The sequence below is a fragment of the Sinohyriopsis cumingii genome, unplaced genomic scaffold (genome assembly GCF_028554795.1).
Source record: "Sinohyriopsis cumingii isolate HCF-2022 unplaced genomic scaffold, ASM2855479v2 utg002682l, whole genome shotgun sequence".
Lineage (NCBI taxonomy): Eukaryota > Metazoa > Mollusca > Bivalvia > Unionida > Unionidae > Sinohyriopsis > Sinohyriopsis cumingii.
Genome location: NW_028316270.1, coordinates 207,790 through 229,772, shown reverse-complemented (window position 1 = coordinate 229,772; position 21,983 = coordinate 207,790). Strand labels below are relative to the sequence as shown.

Genomic DNA, 21,983 nt, shown 5'->3' with positions numbered 1-21,983 from the left:
TAGCCTACTGCTGAGCTCTGTAGCGTCAGGGTCATGTATGATACACTAAATTGGGTGGTATTATAGAAAGGTAGACAGATGTGGCTCTAAAATGATACCAAATAATCTGGAAGATCTAATTGCACAACAAAATACAGAAGGAAAAACTTCATTTTTTGGACCCCATTATTTATCCACCCAAAATTCACCTTTGGTCAGAATCCAATTTTGTGTCCGGATTTTAGACTTTTTGGTCTCAGATCTAAGGCAGACCAGTAAGAACTGCAAACAGAAAAATGAACCTTTGCAAAAAGTAGGATAAGATGGGTATTTGGAACAAATAGCCAATGAAAAATGATATTTCTAAAACAACTAGGCATTAGCTTACTGGAAAATCACCTGGAAGTTGATGTATTAGGATGTATTCAGAAATAGCTTTCAAAATGTGTTTCCTACTTGAATTTCAGGTGAAAATGACAAAAACCTCCAGGGGTTAATGTTTTAAAGTGCACAGAGAAAATTTGTCAGCTACATTGGTTAAATTTTCTAATGAAGGCTGGTTAAGATGATATAACCCTTCAAACCCAAACATAGTTTTGAAAGTGGGTAATATGTTTGGTGTCTTCTGAAGATCAGATTTGCCTCATGAAGTTTAGACCAATCTATGCAAGCCTTGCATTCAAACATAATGTTTCGATCTGAAATAAAATAAAAGCTATTGCACAGCATGCACAGACAGCCAACTCAAGTTTGTTTTTCATGAGCTCGCTTTGCAGGGACAAGATTTTTACAGTTGTGTCCAGTGTCTTTCATCGAGACAACCACCAGGCCAAGCTGACATTATTACAACTTCCTCACAGGCATGGGTTTAGCACTTTTGTTAGATTTGTCCAGAACTTTTATTGGTTAGAAGAATTCATTACGTTTTTAGCTGTAACATTAATATTATCAAAAAGAGCAAATGTTTTTAGCAAATCATGTTTCTCCAAGAATAGTTATTTGATCACATTACTGTAAAATCATCCCACATCTCCATATGAATTTGAGCACCCTATCTCATTACCAGCTTACAACTGGAGACATCCAATGATGATAAAGGGTTTTTAATCTGAAAGAGTTTTTTAACTTGCTCTATAAGGAGGAAAAAGACTAATTGTTTTCAGAATGATGCTTACAGGAGGTAGTGGAGTTCATTTTCCTAACTTTAAGCTTGTCAAGTAAGTAATCTCAGAATTTACTAAATGAATTAATTTCTCTGAATTTACACTTTCAAAAAAATATATGTTAAAAAATGAAGTGACTTAGATAAAATTACTTTAAAACAATGATTAATTTTACTTGTTGCAGAAGCTTACCCTGGATAATTTTTGACAATATACATCTAGAAATGTTTACTCCATAGTTGTCCATACATTTAAAGCAATTTATGATGAAATATTGTTATTGATTTCTGTTTATAATGTCTAGAGGCCACAGACATACAAGTGTTCCAGTTAGCCAGGTGCAAAGTTACCTTTAGATCTGGTCAAAACAATATATATAGGTGCATCTTGATTCAGTTTGTAGTTATAATATAAACAGTAAAAACATAACTGTGCTTTTTGAATAAAGTAATTCTTGCTCATGACTCTTCTTCTGAAAAATCTTTTTTTTTCTTATTCAGCATCAGCAACTACAACTCCTATGGCAACTACCACAGTGATATACATGACAACAATAGAAGTTATTACAACAACACTAGCAAGTGTTGTGGGTAAGTATTTTATTGAGGTTTTTTTTATTGCATAACTCATTATTTCTCCTTGGCTATGATATGTTACTGAAAAGAATAAACACTCATATCAAAACATGGAAAAATACAAAATATGCCTCTTGACATTAAAATGGCTGCCAGTTATAATGTAACAAAATGGTACAACCTTGTTAATTCAATATTTTCTTGCAACACATATTAATTTCAAATATATATATAATGATGAACAAAGGACATAAATTGAATGTTCAGATAAATGAGTTTTCTGGATGTGTAAGCTTTGGATAAAGAAGTTTTATACATCTAAAGATCATTTATGTATGCTTTTTAGTGTCTCCACCAAATGGAAATATTGAAACTGAATAATTTGGATCTATTAGTCAGTCTTAATGATATTCTCACCCAAAAGTGTTGGAGTTTATACTGGAGTCATCTTGTCCATTCATTCATTATGCTTTTGTATCATGACTAGACATGGTGTCATTGTAAAAAAATGGATAATGTGTGGTCAGTATAATTTGGGTTATCCCTGAATATAATCATAAATGGTGTCTCTTTGTCTATCTGTCACTCTTTTGACCAGTTATTTTCAGAATCTTTTGAGATAGTTTATAAACCTTTGCACCATATTTGTATCAAGACGAGATTTTGTGCCCCATAAAAGATTGGATTTGTCAGATAAGAATGTTTGCACATCAGAGCCTCATGGTTTCTTTAACGTTTAATACCGGCCAAATAAATATATTCTTCTTTTTCTGATGACAGATGTTGTGGAGCTCAATGTGACCTTGAACCAGACTTTTAATGAAAAACTGAGGGATGAAAACTCAACAGAATATCAAACACTGAAGAACCAGTCAGAGGCTTATGTAAGTAGTACTGTACAGAGTAATATCTGTCCCAAAAGGACACGCCATTAAATATAAAAATCTGTCCTTTATAAGCTAATGTCATTTATATACAGCTAAAAATAACATAAAAATAAACCAAATAGAAATATGTCTTCATATTGTGGTGTGTCAAGGCTGGGTGTAATGGCTTAAGTTACTTTTTAAAATTAATCAAATGCAGTAAAGTTTTATTTCAAAACACATTTTGAACTTCCCCTTCATAAAGCCTATATGTTCAGGCCAATTAGATGTCCCTTTATCAAAAAGTGTCAATGGTTGCCAAGGTACTCGGGTACCTGCCTGTTGATAATGACCTGGGTAATTAAGATCAAAGACATCAGGCGCAAGCACTGCACAGAATAATGATTACAGTTTGAGGCTCATTGTGTGTGACAATTGGCTAATCCATTGTTAGACTTCCATCTAATTTCCTTATTTTCTATTCATAGTATAGCTGTATATGATAATGCTCCAAGAAGTCAGATGGATTTCATGAAAGTGAAACCATGTGTCACAAATTCATTATATTTTTACACAAACACATGTATGGGACCAGTCTAAATTGACAAGAAAATGGAACCAGATATTAAGAGAAAATGGCTTTATCAGTGTCATTCATGGATGTTATATGACAGAAAAATGTTAGAGGAGAGGGACTTTAAAAACATCTTACATCAGGAAAAAGACAGATCAATAGCACTTTACCAATTTTGAAAGAAGAATTCAACATTATGCACTACAGCATATTTTTTTCCCATTATTTCTTGACTTCATGACCATTCAGCAAAAGTTAGACATGTACACTAGCGAGTGGTATGCATAAATAATTTATGAATTTGTTCTGTGTCTATACTTTTTGTACTAACTACTAACCCACATGGCTTTAGCTGATTTGTGACAAGAATGTTAACTGTAGATCCAGGTAAGTTATAATACAAAATAAATGTATGTCATAGTTTTCTGTAATTATGGCATGTAATATATAGATTTCTCCTACTATGCTCAGACTTTGTTTTTTTGCCACTTATATTAGTAATAATTATTCTTTTACCTCCTTTACTGATGTACTGTAAAACGTTTTACATTCATACTTCATTTTAAAACTTATAAGTAACTTCAAAAATATTGTCATCTTTTAACAGTGAAGCTGTACTGTGTACAGTTTAATATAGTTAGTCAAATGTTAGGATTCAGTTTACTTGGACCATTGTTGTTGTTGCTGTTATAGGGTTTAACACCATTTCTTAGCACAAGATAGGCTATACATGGCGGCCAGTATTAATGGTGGAGGAAGAACCCGGGAAAACCCCGGAAAGAACCACCGACCCACAAGAAGCTACTGGCAAGCTTTCTCACATACCCACATTAGCCGAATCCGAGACTCGAACCCATGCAGACAGAGTTGAGATATCAGTGATCTGTTACTTGGACTAAAATGTGCTGAAGAATCAACCTCCATTGATAAAGTGGTGATTTCTTAATGAACACAATGGATTAGAATACTCCTTTGTTCAGTTTGGAGCTGACATTAGACTGTTATGAGAACAATTATAGTTGAGATATTTGATGATGTGCTTAAGAGTATCAAAACTGAAAAATTACTAAGGTAGCATTCTCTCTCTCAAGATTTCAGAAGCATGCTATAATCTAACCTTATTTGAAAAAAGATCATGGAAAAATTATTTTCTTTGCAAAGTTTAGTTGGTACTCCTATTGTTACAAATTGGGGAATATCACACTCCCATCATCTGCAAATTATCTGGAGCACTGCTTGTATAATTTGCAGTGTTTAACATTTTACTGTGGACCATCCATTGTACAGTGTTGTAACTGTAAAATGGGTCCTCCAGTGCTAAATAATTCTATAGTTTATTGCAAGCAGCATTTGTCAGTGATGATATAAACCAAAAAATATATATAACCAGAAGAAATGCTATGTAAGAGAGAAAGGGATAACCCTTACTTATAGTAGGTCTGCATCAAGAATCATTCAAGGTTACGAATGAATACATTCCATCTCCCGTCTTTGCATTAGGTGACTTTCCCCATAATGAGAGAGAGAGAGAGAGAGTGAAGGTGAGAGTGATAGCAGTCAGTACAAATTATCTCTTTCAGCTCATTTTTTGTTTTAATGTTGTATAAGATTTGATGACAATATATACAGTTTGATATTTGTACCTGTCTTGTCCACAAGTTTGCACAGTGAATTTTAATGCCCAGTAAGCTACCATATGTACCCGCTTATAAGTTGAGACAAATTGCAAACAGCAAATATCCTGATCTGCTGTAGCATAATGTGTTTGCAGATCAGGGTCTGTGTTCTTTATTCTACTGACTAATCCTTACAATGCTTGTGCATTGTAATAAAAAATAGCGATACTGGTGGAACCTTATTTGTGTTTTAGTTGCTGTTAATTAAAAAAAATAGGAATATATAATTTGTAATGTCCTTAAGAAGTGAACATCTCAAAATATGGACAGTTTGGGTTGAATTATGTAACACTTGCTGTTTTGTTGTTTTCAGTTGACTGTAGTCCTGAAGGCAAATAATTCCACAGGCAATGACACACATGAAGTTGATAGTGTCCAGGTCCTAGGGTTTGAGTAAGTGTTAACTCAAGTTTGAGTAAGTGTTAACTCAAGTCTTAAATTATTTCAACTGATATTTGTCTGGATTGCCAAACTGGAAAACAATTCAAGCAAATGATTCATTTGTATGACATGACATGCACAGTGTAACAAAAAAAATATGCTTTTCTGCAACAAAGAAGGTATACAGCTGTCATATTGTTGGAAACATTCATAGGAACGAGGATGACTTAACGTTGTCAAGAAAGACAGGGTTATAAGCATTTTCTTGTTGGCTTGGAAAATTGAGTGCTAAAAATTTCACAAAAGAAATGTTTAAATCTGAAGATTATAGTATAGCAGTCAGTTTAATGGTAATTATATGCATGTAATCCAAAAGGGGACCTAACACATTGGACAGACGATATGATGTGCATGTCAGGTCAGTAGGCTTTAGAGCAATGTTATAAGATGGTACTTTCTTAGTGGCCTAGACCCATGTTTCATATAGCAATTAGTTATTATATTCTTACCAGATTTTTTAACTGTCATTAGGCTTTAGAGCAATGTTATAAGATGGTACTTTCTTAGTGGCCTAGATCCATGTTTCATATAGATTTTTTCTCTGACAGTATACTTTAGAGCAACGTTATAAGATGGTACTTTCTTAGTGGCCTAACCCATGTTTCATATAGATTTTTTCTCTGACAGTATACTTTAGAGCAATGTTATAAGATGGTACTTTCTTAGTGGCCTAGACCCATGTTTCATATAGATTTTTTCTCTGACAGTATACTTTAGAGCAACGTTATAAGATGGTACTTTCTTAGTGGCCTAGACCCATGTTTCATATAGATTTTTTCTCTGACAGTGTACTTTAGAGCAATGTTATAAGATGGTACTTTCTTAGTGGCCTAGACCCATGTTTCATATAGCAATTAGTTATATTCTTACCAGATTTTTTCACTGTCATTAGGCTTTAGAGCAATGTTATAAGATGGTACTTTCTTAGTGGCCTAGACCCATGTTTCATATAGATTTTTTCTCTGACAGTATACTTTAGAGCAACGTTATAAGATGGTACTTTCTTAGTGGCCTAGACCCATGTTTCATATAGATTTTTTCTCTGACAGTATACTTTAGAGCAACCTTATAAGATGGTACTTTCTTAGTGGCCTAGACCCATGTTTCATATAGATTTTTTCTCTGACAGTATACTTAGAGCAATGTTATAAGATGGTACTTTCTTAGTGGCCTAGACCCATGTTTCATATAGATTTTTTCTCTGACAGTGTACTTTAGAGCAATGTTATAAGATGGTACTTTCTTAGTGGCCTAGACCCATGTTTCATATAATTTTTTCTCTGACAGTATACTTTAGAGCAACGTTATAAGATGGTACTTTCTCAGTGGCCTAGACCCATGTTTCATATAGATTTTTTCTCTGACAGTATACTTTAGAGCAATGTTATAAGATGGTACTTTCTCAGTGGCCTAGACCCATGTTTCATATAGATTTTTTCTCTGACAGTATACTTTAGAGCAACGTTATAAGATGGTACTTTCTTAGTGGCCTAGACCCATGTTTCATATAGATTTTTTCTCTGACAGTGTACTTTAGAGCAATGTTATAAGATGGTACTTTCTTAGTGGCCTAGACCCATGTTTCATATAATTTTTTCTCTGACAGTATACTTTAGAGCAACGTTATAAGATGGTACTTTCTCAGTGGCCTAGACCCATGTTTCATATAGATTTTTTCTCTGACAGTATACTTTAGAGCAACATTATAAGATGGTACTTTCTTAGTGGCCTAGACCCATGTTTCATATAATTTTTTCTCTGACAGTATACTTTAGAACAATGTTATAAGATGGTACTTTCTTAGTGGCCTAGACCCATGTTTCACATAGCAATTTGTTATTATATTCTTATCAGGCTTTTTCACGTTATCAGTTGACAGATTTTGCATAAATACCACTATGCCAGGATATTTTTATCTCTCATTCCTTCTGTCTATTTGTAACTTAAATTTCAAATGCCATGGAGTCAGATTTGTGTTATTACATTATATTGTTGTGATTAACATTAGTATTGCTATTATTATTATTATTTTATTCTGTTTTGGCATCTTTAACCTTTTTATAATGTATGAGAAAATATTTACTTGTGTCTGGAGTTTATCTTCACAAAGATTTTAGCAATTTTCAGCCTTTATATTTGTACAGCCTTTCAAAGACCTTCTTATTTTGTCTTGAAGTACTGTTTGGGTCGGTTAATCTTCCTATCAGTGTTTGCAATTTTTGGATTAATTTTTTTAGAACTTAAATTTTTTATCAGCACTCTATATCCAGGATTATGTAGATGTGTCATTAAACCTATATCAAAATATATACATGTATATGTACAGACATACATTTGTTTCATTTGCTTTTTGAACTAAAGCAGGAGTTATTTGGTATTAACAAGCTGTACATGCCTGCATGCATACCCTCAAACAACTCTTACAAGACTGATTAATATCTAGATTTTAAACCTTTAAGACATAATTAGGCTGGTCAGTAGATTTGAATGGTAATTTCAAAATTTGGATCCATTCCCTTGAGGTGAAGTTTGTTGGTGGGGTCACTAAATTGGAGTGGAGTTACACATAACTGATAAAAGTACAAGTATTGTTCTAACTAAGCTGCATAGTTTTAGGTGTCTGTTATGTGCCCACACAGACAAGCATGCAAATGAAATGTCATACAACTTTTATACTGTGTAAGATATGGGCTTTAAACTTTGGGATATGATTAAGGATTATCTGTCAGTGTACTTGAATGTTGATCAGTCTTTGGTGGGCTGAGCTTGGGGGTGGGGATATCTGCTACAAGTTTGCTGGTTTAGTGATAACTGATATAAACATTGGGAAGCTGCTTTGCTGCAAATGTCTTGTTTCATCAGTGTTCACTTAGTGATAATGTTATGTATCACCATTGTAATGTAATTTTGATAGATTCTGCAGAATGATGGTATTGCCTAAAATATAAATTTGAGAGACCCCTTCCACTGGCCATGTAAATCTGCTTTCAGTTGAGTCTGCAATAAAGAACACTAAATCAGAGTAGCATGTTCACCATAATCATCTGGGTTGTTGACATTAGTTTAAATCTATTCATGTTCATCAGATATAAATGTCAGAGGAACATGCAGTAGGACCATACAGCCCATCAATATCATACTTAAGGAACATGCAGTAGGACCATACAGCCCATCAATATCATTACTTAAGGAACATGCACTAGGACCATACAGCCCATCGATATCATAGGAACATGCTGTAGGACCATACAGCCCATCAATATCATTACTTAAGGAACATGCAGTAGGACCATACAGCCCATCAATATCATACTTAAGGAACATGCAGACTTAAGGAACATGCAGTAGGGCCATACAGCCCATTTAATATCATACTTAAGGAACATGCAGTAGGGCCATACAGCCCATCTATATCATACTTAAGGAACATGCAGTAGGACCATGCAGCCCATCAATATCATTACTTAAGGAACATGCAGTAGGACCATACAACCCATCAATATCATACTTAAGGAACATGCAGTAGGACCATATAGCCCATCAATATCATACCTAGGGAACATGCAGTAGGGCCATACAGCCCATCAATATCATTCTTAAGGAACATGCAGTAGGGCCATACAGCCCATTGATATCATACTTAAGAAACATGCAGTAGGACCATACAGCCCATCAATATCATACTTAAGGAACATGCAGTAGGACCATACAGCCCATCAATATCATACTTAAGGAACATGCAGTAGGACCATACAGCCCATCAATATCATACTTAAGGAACATGCAGTAGGACCATACAGCCCATCAATATCATACTTAAGGAACATGCAGTAGGACCATACAGCCCATCAATATCATACCTAGGGAACATGCAGTAGGGCCATACAGCCCATCAATATCATACTTAAGGAACATGCAGTAGGACCATACAGCCCATCAATATCATACTTAATGAACTTGCAGTAGGACCATACAGCCCATCAATATCATACTTAAGGAAAATGCAGTAGGGCCATACAGCCCATCGATATCATACTTAAGGAACATGCAGTAGGACCATACAGCCCATCAATATCATACTTAAGGAACATGCAGTAGGACCATATAGCCCATCGATATCATACTTAAGGAACATGCAGTAGGACCATACAGCCCATTAATATCATACTTAAGTAATTTCTCAGTGGAATATGCAGAATGGTCCTACATCCTGTCCGTTATCATATTTAAACAGCTGTCAGTAACTTAAATAGTATGGTCCTACAACCTATATATTATCAAATTTAAACATCTGTCTGTGGTGTATGCAGTATGGTTCTATAATCCATCTGTTACCAAACTCAAGTAGCTGTCAGTGAGTCAGTGGCATATGCAGTATGGTCCTATAGCTCCTCTATTACCAAACTCAAGTAGCTGTCTCGTGGGTTCGATCCCCGGCCAAGTCATACCAGAGACTTAAAAAATGGTACTAACAGCTGCCTCGCTTGGCGTTCAGCATTAAGAGGTTAGTGTTAGGACTGGTCGGCCTGGTGTCAGGATAATGTGACTGGGTGGGACATCATGCTACATGTCTGCGGCATGATGCCCCAGTGCTAGACATCACTATAAACTGCCACATTGCAGACATCTTTGCGATATGACTGAAAAATTGTTAAAGCTACGTTAAAAATCAAAATCACATCACATCAAGTAGCTGTCAGTGAGTCAGTGGAATATGCAGTATGGCCCTATAATTCCTCTATTATCAAACTCAAGTAGCTGTCAGTGAGTCAGTGGAATATACACTACAGCCCTATAATCCATCTATTATCAAACTCAAGTGACTGTCAGTGAGTCAGTGGAATATCCAGTACAGCCCTATAACTCCTCTATTACCAAACTCAAGTAGCTGTCAGTGGGTCAGTGGAATATACTGTATGGTCTTATAATCCATCAATTTAAGGGAGAAATAGTAATACATTTATTGATAAAAAAATACCCGAATTAAACTGTTCTGGATTTTTGTACATTAAAAGCACCAAAAAGTTTATGATCATAGCAGCCAAGACTCTTTATAACCATGACTCATTAATGCCCACAATCTTGTTTGAATATAATTCATGACATATTATTCTATGGTCCTCCCTGGTATCCCATGACCTTGCATCAGAACACCTCTGCATTATATGCCATCTGGACGTATCAGTCCCTAACCCTCCACCTCCGTATGATAAATAGAACCAAACTAATGCACAACATCCAAGCTAACTTAACAACTTGCTTACCTCCTACCGCAGAACAACTCGATAACTGTCTGCGTTCATTGCTTGACAAACATGCCCTAGCTACCAAGTGCAGAGTATCAATTCAAAAGTGTTCTCCATGGTATATCAGTGTTAGGGACCAGCTTTTCACTGCTAAAAGAGACCGCCGTAAAGCTGAGAGGCTCTGGCTTTCCACCAGACTCACTATTCATAAGCAAATCTATGAAGTCGCTAAGAAGAATGTCACAAATATAGTCCATGCAGCAAAATCAGCCCACTACACTACTAAGATCATGGAAAGTTCCAGCTGCAAAGAGCTCTTCGAGATTACTAACAAGCTAATGTCAAGGAACAAATCAACACCACTTCCAACTACCTTCTCTCCAGTTGTCCTTCCAGACATGTTTGCAGATTTCTTCCGTGACAAAGTACAAACCATTAGAGATAAGCTTGACATCACAATTTCAATTGACTCGTCATCACCATACAGTTGGGATACAGAATTTGAGCAGCAACCATTAGCAGTATTTGAACCTGTCTCTATGGATTTTGTATGTACAATCGTGATGAAGAGTGCACCAAAGTCATGTGAACTTGATCCAATTCCAACATTAGTGCTGCTTGAGTGCTTAGATCCAGTATTGCCTTCACTAACTGATGTTATTAATACCTCTTTCTCATCTGGGGAATTCCCATCATTTTTCAAAACTGCCATTGTAAAGCCTCTGCTGAAGAAACCAACACTAGACCATAATGATTTAAAGAACTACCGCCCAGTTTCTAATATCCCATTCATATAAAAAATCTTAGAAAAGGTTGTTCTATCCCAATTTGTATCTCATCTAAATTCAAACAGTCTTTTTAGCAATGTACAATCTGCATGTTGCCCTTCCCACAGTACTGAAACTATTCTTCTAAAAGTAGTTAATGACATTCTCTCTGCATTGGATAGCGAAAAGATTACAGTTCTCACCCTCCTTGATTTGTCCGCAGCATTTGACACAGTAGACCATGATATATTACTTCACCATCTCCAGCATGTATTTGGCATTCATGATACAGCCTTACTGTGGTTCAAGTCCTACTTGGTCAACAGGACACAAATTGTATCTGCAAATGGAATACACTCCAGCCTAGTTGATCTATGTTGTGGTGTTCCACAGGGGTCTGTTCTTGAACCTGTTCTCTTCATTCTGTACACTCAGCTGCTCTCAAGTGTCATTGATCATCATCCAGTGTCTCACCAATTGTATGCTGATGACACCCAAATATACAAATCTAGCCACCCAACTGAAGTTGATGCTACCATCCAAGGTGTAGAGAGGTGCATCTCTGATGTGAAATCATGGATGACATGGAACAAGCTGCAGTTGAATGATGATAAAACTGAGGCCATTCTGATCACAACACAAAGGCTTTCTCATTCACATCCTTTACTCAAACAATAAATATCAGCAACACCAACATTAAATTCACACAATCATTACGAAACCTAGGTGTTACTCTGGACAGTACTCTCACATTGTACCAACATGTCATGAACATATGTAAGGCTGCATATCTTGAGCTGAGACGCATCAGCTCAATTCACAAATATTTTTCAGTTGATGCCACTAAAACACTTCTGTGTTCATTAGTACTTTCAAGACTGGACTATTGTAACTCAATTCTGTCTGGTTCATCTCAATATCTACTCCAGAAACTTCAAAAAGTTCAAAACACAGCTGCTCGGATCATACATAGAGTACCACGATCAGGGCACACCACCCCACTGCTCTGTACCCTACACTGGCTATCCATTTGATCCAGAATCAAACACAAAATTTGTTCTCTGTGCTACGTTTCACTGTCGGACTCTAGTCAACATACCTATCCGATCTCACCCATGTGTACACACCAGCAAGATACTTACGCTCCTCTTCTGACAATCATATACTCATTACTCCCACTATGAAAACAAAGTCATATGGACAGTGTTCTTTTGCTTACCAAGGCCCAGGAACGTGGAATGAATTTGCCCACTGAACTTAGACACAAAGACACAGTGATCATATTCAAGAGGGCTCTCAAAACTCACTTATTTCGACTGCAAGAACAAACTTAAGACCTAATAATGTTTAATGTTTCCTACCTGAAATATTCTCAGCATGTTTTTTATTTTTGAATGTTTTTCTAATTTCATGGTGTTTGTTTTTGTAATAATATTATTATATTTTATTTATCTTATAGATGTTGTCTAATGTTGTAAAGGGCTTAGAGCTTCTAAAGATTAGGTGCTATACAAAGTCCTCATTATTATTATTTCCAGTTGGTTTTCTGTAATTTTTTACTTCTGGCCAGGTCAGTGTTCCAAATTACTGGTAGTGCTTACAACTACAGTCTGTCCACTACATCTCTTGAAGATCTTCCTTGTTTGCAAACAGGATATCATTTTGACAGCAGCTATGGTGCACATAATTTTTGCAATAAAACCTGTTCATTGCTTATACATGTATGTTGCTAAGGCAGTAATAATAAGAGTGTTTCCAAATCAGGATGTCACTGGATATTCCTTTAATGGGAGACTATTCTAGATTTGTCAACAAATTATGCCACCTCATGTCATGGATGCAATTTTGGGAATTCACATTTTTCCAACGCCAGTCATGTCAGGGGTTAGGTTGTTCGGAATTGTGTTTTTCATGTGATATGCCATGTCTTGGCAGGACTATATGCTACAGTTCAGTCAGTTGTGGAATACTTCTTTTTCTCTAAAACATTGAATAATGATGCGTAATTTTTTAAAATAAATTTTCAATTTTTGGACTTGTTTTATTGTTGTTTAGGCCTGGAAGTTTGATCATAAAGTCTCAAATACTCTTCCGGTTGGTGAAAATGTACTTAGTTGGTGAGACAAGAAGGAGCACTGATAAATCTGTGTTGGTGGAAATGCTACAAAGCGGCATTGAGAAAGTAAAAGAAGACCCAAAAATCACAATTCCTGATGTGTTTAAGAATTTAACAGCAGCTGCAGTTACGGACGTCATCACTTTGGAAGTAAAAGGTCAGAATTATGTTAATATTCATATTAACAATAACAAAAACCCTTAGTTTTCATTACACATTTTTAATCTTTTTGTTTGATGCACTGTTCACAATTTGTTTGAATACAGAAAACTTAGCTTTAGTTACAAGACAAGTGAAAATTATTCAAGGGCATGCAGGTAATTAACAAATTGGGATTAATTCTGTCATAATTATCTTAACTTTTATCATAAATCAATCAGAAAAGATTTTTAAATATCTGCACAAACTAGTGAAGCTTAATATCGGATGAAGTAGAAACATTTTTAAGTATCAATTATTTTCAGCTGAAAGTATTACATTTGTATCAGTTGTTATTACAACTGTTTTATATCATCTTTAACTGATAGATTATGTTTGTATCAACTGTTATTACAACTGTTTGGCATCATTTTCAACTGATAGATTACATTTGTATCAATTGTTATTACCACTGTTTTGTATCATTTTCAAATGAAAGTATTACATTTGTATCAATTGTTATTAAAACTGTTTTGTATCATTTTCCTGAATTTGTTCATCCTTGTTTTGACCTTTAAGGCTATTAGTGTTGATTTTTAAACATCTCACTTTTTTTATATAGATAATGTTAATAATTGTATCCAGTTCTTATGATGCTAAAAATATTATGATCACTTACCATGAGGACTCATTTAGAAGATGAGGCCAACTGCAAACTGCACAGACCCATATCTGCCATCACATAATATGCCAGCAAATCTGGGTCTATGCATTTTGTTAGGAGTAATCAGTAGAACAAACAACATGGAACCTGATCTACAGGCACATTATGCTATGGTAGATCCTGATCTTTGTTTTTTGCAATTTGACTTGACTTATAAGTGAGTATGTATGGCATGTTTTACTCAAATAAAAGTCAATATTTTAATAAACATCAGAAAGAATGAAAAATAAAAATCACCAAAGCTATCAGCAAGATTTATAATAGAATTTACATTCCAGTCCATAATGTATTTTTAAAGGAAAACGACTTAAAATTATGAAACAGCTGTACCTGATTGTGATGTAAATTGTGGTGACTTTAGGCAGTGATCACTTTACAGTAGGAGAGAACTGTACCTGATGTTTGTCATATCAATTATAATGAATTTAGGGGATGTTATTGGACAGCTGTACCTGGTGTTTGTCATATCAATTATAATGAATTTAGGGGATGTTATTGGACAGCTGTACCTGATGTTTGTGATGTAAATTATAATGAATTAAGATAATGTTATTTGACAGCTGTGCCTGATGTTTGTGATATAAATTATAATGAATTTAATCAATGTTATTGAAACTTAGTCATTCTGATCATTTGTCAGTGGAGCCATGCAGAAACTTCAGCAAGATGGAGGAGTATTTACTGGGGTCAAATGGCAGTGCAGGGTTTGGTCTGTGTGAGGCCTCTGTTAACATGCTGAAGGCTCAAATCCAACAGAAAGATGGAGTTATGGACAATGATTCTTGCAGGTATGTAACCAACTTGCATCAAATGTCCTGATCAACCAAGTGACCAACCATTGTATTTATGACAGACTATATTGATTGACCAAATGAAAGACTCTGAATGGCTGTTGGTCTTGTGATCTGACCAATTCTATGAAAAGCCACCCAACTATTGGCTGTAAGTTTGACTGGTTGTAAATGTTTTTTCATCTGATTAACTGTCTGAATGATAAATTGGGCACTGACCAGTATTAGGCATAATGTCCTAGTTTTTTAAAATATTTGTGACGATGGATATTTTGTTCTTTTGTCACAAAACTTCTTTGATACAGTGTTTCATAAATCCATCTCCTCTTTTATAGTATTATCACCTTATGATGTCACAAATTATGTTACAATATCACATGATCAAAAGTTATAATGTCTATGGGATTTCAACGTATTTCCAAGCCATGACTTTATTTCTGGTCTGTTGAAGAAAATCAGTGATTTTTATTATTATATAATTGGCATTGGACATTATTAGTCAGTTGATTGAAATTAATTAAACAGCTATACATTTTTTTACCTTGTTTGTTCACTGAGACTTATAAATGACCCACATCGTTAAGCTTATGTCATAAATTTTGTTTTAAATATGCATTCATGTAATATTCTTTATGTGTGCACTAGCTGATTTTTTAACACTGAATCTTTTTATGCCATGGTTATATGTTATATTTTCCCAGCACTTATCATGACATGCTCGACTGCCTGGTGACACAGTTCCGACTGATTGATGGCCTGACCTGTGATTGGGACAACAGTTTTATCCAAGGTGGATTTGTCCAGCAATCAGGACTGTTGTCAGAGATTGCTGGTCAGACGAATGCAGGCAAATACTTGCATGGACAGTGCGTACAGATTTGGAGTTAGTTTTCATTTTTTTATTTTAATGTAAGAATAGTCAAAAATTTGAAATGAAATAGACTGAGAAAATTAAAATAAGAAATATAGTTATGTATAAATTGTTGTATTATGTGTGTTTATGAAGTTACTTAATTTACACAGTTTGAGAAGAATCAGAATGTGTTTATATTGTACATTTTTTTCCTGATTGATTATTCAAAAAGTTTTCAATGTGAAAGTAGGTGGGGTGGATGGACTTGGGGAAGCTTAGTAAAAGTTCAAAAAATGGCAGACACAGAGTTTTGCCTACAGCATACATGCCAACCATTACACATTTGGCAAAACCATTTCATTTTTTCCCCACCTAATTATTTCTTATGCTCACTTGCATGAAGATTATGCTTTTTTGGTACATTAAAAAAAGTAAAGCAATAAAATGTCATGTTTTTCAATGCTATTATCACATCTATAGCTACCACACATCATAGAAATGAAAGAATATTCTACAAAATAGTATAATGCTGCACATACAGATAGCCTAAGATTAAATTTGTCCATTGTAGACCCACATGTACTTTCCTTATTTTGTATTTATTGCAGCTGTGTATGGCACACTTCCAGGAAAACCAACTGGTTTCTTATATATTTTATTATTGTATTTTGATTACAAAGTTATGTAGTGTACCAGTCTATATTTAAAAAAAATTGGTGCAAGATATTGACCAAAACAGGTTTTATTGATGAGACTCAATTAAACTTCATAACATGTCGGATCAGAAAAAGGATAAATCAGTAACACTTTACAAAAAAAAAGGGAATATGAGAGTAACACAATGCAACACTCGGATTGTGCACATTGTCATGCTCATCACATAATTTTTTTAACTTTATGATCATTAGCAAAAGTTTGACATGTAGACTAGGGGGCCCCGAGTGGCCGAGTGGTCTAAAGCGCTCTCCGTTACGGATCACTGCCATCTCACCTCTGTCTGCGTCGGTTCGAGTCTCGGATTCGGCTAATGTGGGTATGTGAGAAAGCTTGCCAGTAGCTTCTCGTGGGTCGGTGGTTCTTTCTGGGGTTTTCCCGGGTTCTTCCTCCACCATTAATACTGGCCGCCATGTATAGTCTATCGTGTGCTGAAAAATGGCGTTAAACCCTACAACAACAACAACAACATGTAGACTAATTAAAATGAGTGTTATATATAAACAATTTGTCAGTATATGTTTTGTTTGTATTTTTAGTAACATTCCATATGTAAATTTTTTATTTGTGATAAGAATCTTATGCATCGGCTGATCCAAGTTTGTAGCAAACTTGAATGTCCATTTTCCTGCAATTATGGCATGTAATATATCGATTACACTTTTAATGCTCAGATTATGCTTTATTGCCATTTATATTAGTAAGAACTACACTTATTCATTTCTAGGTGTTGGCATGTATGCTGCAGTCAAATTCATACACCAGAATTTTAGTGTACTTCTAGGAGCACCACCACTGCAAACATTATCTCACTACACGACACTGCTTCAATCTATGTCTACAAATTGAGAATGAATGTCATTTCTCTTTTCAGGAGGCAAGTATAAGTTTGAGGACCTTCAAACACCAGGTGTGGCTCACAGCCCTTGTACAGACTCACATCAGGTGTTTTACACAGCCAAATACAACTGCCCTGTTCAACGGGAAGCCTTACAGAACACAAATGAAACTGGTTGCAAGTAAGGGTGGCACACTTTAATTGGCATTTCTCTTTTTTGATAGCAAACCGCTAGGATATAAATCTTTATGTAAATCTAACTAGCTCTTTTTTCAATATAGCAGTCAAAAACCTAAAGATGGCACATAAGGATCATTTTTACAATGGCATTGTTGTCATTGTTGTTGGTGATGTTGGACTCTTTAAGTTTTTTATTTAGTTCAGTTTCTCTGAAACTGTTGTATGTACAACACACATTATGGTTATATTCATCTTGGAGGGTACTGGTTACAGCGTGCAAAAGTAGGTTACTATGGCTTATTTTTAAAGTGATTATGTTAAGGTTTAGAATTATGCTCAGTTTATCTTATTTATGAAACTTGATTTCTGTGTTCATCTTGGAGGGTAATACTCATCTTGTGCCAAAGTAGGTCACGATGAACTGGTCATAGACTAGGAGCACTTATGGGATGGTCTGTTATTAATCATCCATTGTTCTTTTGATATTTGGTCTGTTATTAATCATCCATTGTTCTTTTGATATTTGGTCTGTCCATTATCACCACTTTGTTATCACTAAACATAAATGACAAATTACAGACATTGCAGCTTTCATTTCACATCAGTTAACTTGTTATCTATCCATTTTGTAACTTTAACCAAATTTAGTTTGAAGCTTTATTTCATTAAAATCTCATGTGTGTGTGTGTGCGTGTGTGTGTGTGTGTGATTTAGATTTTTAATGTAGCTTTAACAATTTTAGTAATATCTCTATCATGTCTGTAGTGCAGTGTGGCAGTGACGTCTAGCACTGGGGCATCATGCCACATACATGTAGCATTATGTCCCACTCAGTCCCACTCAGCACCAAGTGAGGAAGCTCAACCAGGGTTTGAACCCATGACATACTGCATCCAAGATAGGTGCTCTGACCATCTAGGCCACATTTGAGTTTGAGTAGATTTGTCCATGAACAACTGTTCTGTGGCCCTTTATTGTTTGCATTTTAGACTTAGAAATATTATACTTTTATTTATGTTTGTCTTACTCATTAACTTTGTAAAAGTTTAATAATTAATATGATATCATTATGATTTGGTTAATGATCAGAATTTGTAAATTCTTAGGTTACGGTGGCCAGAGAATGACTTGGAAATATACATCCATTTGATAATTTAGGGCTACTGGTGATAAGCCAGCTGGGCTGAAGTTACCACATATATATACTTACTTTAAAGACGAGTTCAAATGCAAACAGCACAGATCCATATCTGCTGTCAGATAATGTATTGGCAGATCTGGGTCTGTGCAGTTTGTGAGGAGTAATCAGTCAAACAAATGAAATAGACCCTGCTCTGCAGATGTATTATGCTAAGGCAGACCAGGATCTTTGTTGTTTGCAGTTTGACTTGACTTATTAGCATATATATATTGGCATTTATATATTGGCATATTGACATCTATATATTGGCATCTATATATTGGCATCTATATATGGTAATTACATATATTCTTCATAATACTTTTTGACATTTAGGCCGGAATTTTAACAGTCTTGTTCTTGAAAACTTAAGATAAACATTTTTGAAGAATGAACAAAAAACTAAGTGAAACAAAATTGCAAAGAGGTCTCAAAATGATTAATTTTACATTAATTTTATTATCTGAATTGGTCTGCAGAACTTCTAGTTTAACTTGTCTACAGTTGCAATGAACCCTAGAGTTCTTAATTACATATATTTGTGTTTGTCTTCTAGAACAAATCTGTTAAGTCTTACTGACTGTGTGAGAAGCTCTATCAATACGGAATACCACCAAATTTGTCAAGGGGAACAAGTGGCTGATGTCATCTATGATAACCAGAACTACATAGCCAAGTCAAAATATGACATAAAATTCCTGAGTACATGTAAGTAATAAAAGTTTGTGCATCAAATAATAGGTGTCAGTCACATTCTACATTATGACTTGAAATATTACTGTACAGGCCTACACAAATATGATGACATGAGATATCACTTTATAGGTTTACACGTATCTGGTTTATACATATCTAAAGACATGGGATATCACTGTATAGGTTTACACATATCTGGTTTACACTTATCTAAAGACATGGGATATCACTGTATAGGTTTAGGTGTATCTGGTTTACACATATCTAAAGACATGGGATATCACTGTATAGGTTTACACATATCTGGTTTACACATATCTAAAGACATGGGATATCACTGTATAGGTTTACACATATCTGATGACATGGGATATCACTATAGGTTTACACTTATCTAAAGACATGATATATCACTGTATAGGTCTACACATATCTGATGACATGGGATATCACTGTATAGGTTTACACATATCTGATGACATGAGATGTCACTGTATAGGTTTACACATATCTAAAGACATGAGATATCACTGTATAGGTTTACACATATCTAAAGACATGAGATATCACTGTATAGGTTTACACATATCTGATGACATGAGATATCACTGTATAGGTTTACACATATCTAAAGACATGAGATGTCACTGTATAGGTTTACACATATCTAAAGACATGGGATATCACTGTATAGATTTACACATATCTGATGACATGAGATATCACTGTATAGGTCTACAAAATGACACCTACTGCAAATCTGGTTGAGAAATATAAAAAATTCAGACACAGGCTATTTAAAGAACGTCACTTGCACTGATTTGAAATTGATGTGTTCAGAGGGATCAATGTTATCTACATTTATTTTGATGCAGTGTTTAAACTGCTATACTTTAAATTTAAAAAATAAAAATGCTTTAAATTGGCAAATTTTCTATGTGTATTTTGCCTCTCAAAATAGTGTGCCTCATAATTTTTTTAACTTTTTATACTTATATTTGATGTTATTTTATTTAATTAAAAGCAGAGTTTTCTCCAGTACCAAAATAATTATTTACATTGTTTTCAAACAACGCTTGTTCCGTTGAAGTTGTATTCCATTTTACTTAAAGCAATGTTTCCCTCCACTTCCTAATGTCAGCTGGTGTCTAATTGCTCAGTCTCAGTATTCTCTTTACTGACTGCATCAGCAGAGTTGAAGTTCATAATTAAACATCTGAAGTGTGTCCTGCTTTAACCAGTTTTGTTTTTATTGAAGTCCATTTAATTTTTGGTAACTTTTGGAGGACCTGGGATTTAAAAATCAATGTCTGATCCCCATTTTGCTTGAAACAATACTCCATTGCTCTGATTTGTTGACAAAAGAAACTAATTATATCCATCACATTAGTTGGAGAAGCAAATTACCCGGAGAGAAAGAGAATTGTCTTGCGTTTAAATACAATCAAAGCTCCAGCTTCTCCCAATAATGAGTTCCTATATACTTTCGTTATTGTTTATGGTACCGAACCCTCATTCACATTCTAATGTAAAGGGTTTCACATTTGACATGGTTTTCGACAATTTCACAACTTGAGGATGTTCAGGTGTGTAGTTCTGAATAATTGAGTCATGCACCTCTGATCTCGCTATAGCTCATTTTATGTCCTCACCTTCAGGTAGATGTAGTGTCTGTGTATTTCATCATGATCAGTACGGATAAGTATTCTGGGGCCTTGGAGTAGTTTCATTTTCAGAATTTTCAGAATGTTGCAAAACTGTCCATATTTTTTAATCAAAGTTGGAGAAAAAAAATGAAGCCAAGAAGCATTAGTCTTTTTTTTAAAATATAAATCAGTATAAATAGTAGTTTTAAGTTTTATAATTAGTTCTTGTGGATGTGTCACAGTTAAAGGAAACAATCTGTCAATTGAACCAGTCACTACCAACTTTTTGGACTAAATGGATTAAAATAGTGTGTAATTATCTCCCTTTCTTTAGGTACAGCATGATATATTTAAACCAGTGATGCATTACCATGTAAGCATGAGTAATTGATAGTACAAGGAATACTGAGTGCTAATTATTGGTAACGAATGAAATACCAAGTACTGTTCCACATTCATAGGTCATGTGCATGCTTTGTACACAAAGTTTATAGATTTTGATACAATGAAGCTAATAATATTTATAAAGTGGAGGAACCTACAAATTACAAATGTTGTTGTTGTAGGGTTTAAAGCCATTTTTCAGCACATGATAGGCTATACATGGCGGCCAGTTTTAATGGTGGAGGAAGAACCCGGGAAAGCCCCAGAAAGAACCACCGACCCTCGAGAAGCTACTGGCAAGCTTTCTCACATACCCACATTGGCCAAATCCAAGACTCTAACCCACACAGACAGAGGTGAAATGGCAGTGATCCATAATGGAGAGCGCTTTAGACCACACAGATTACACATAGAATCTCAGTGAGGTGATGAATAT

The 21,983-nt window shown here is 34.9% G+C and overlaps 1 protein-coding gene across 1 annotated transcript in view; it reads left to right on the top strand.

Moving 5' to 3' along the window:
• LOC149770121 (uncharacterized) overlaps nt 1-17,472 on the top strand; it is a 60,995-nt gene extending 43,523 nt beyond the window's left edge. The window contains exons 12-18 of the mRNA XM_089949361.1: nt 1,643-1,732; nt 2,498-2,601; nt 5,147-5,226; nt 13,343-13,560; nt 14,906-15,053; nt 15,758-15,939; nt 17,351-17,472. Coding sequence (XP_089805487.1) covers nt 1,643-1,732; nt 2,498-2,601; nt 5,147-5,226; nt 13,343-13,560; nt 14,906-15,053; nt 15,758-15,939; nt 17,351-17,472 — 944 coding nt within the window. The remainder of the gene's footprint in view (nt 1-1,642; nt 1,733-2,497; nt 2,602-5,146; nt 5,227-13,342; nt 13,561-14,905; nt 15,054-15,757; nt 15,940-17,350) is intronic.
• The last annotated feature ends 4,511 nt before the right edge of the window (nt 17,473-21,983 follow it).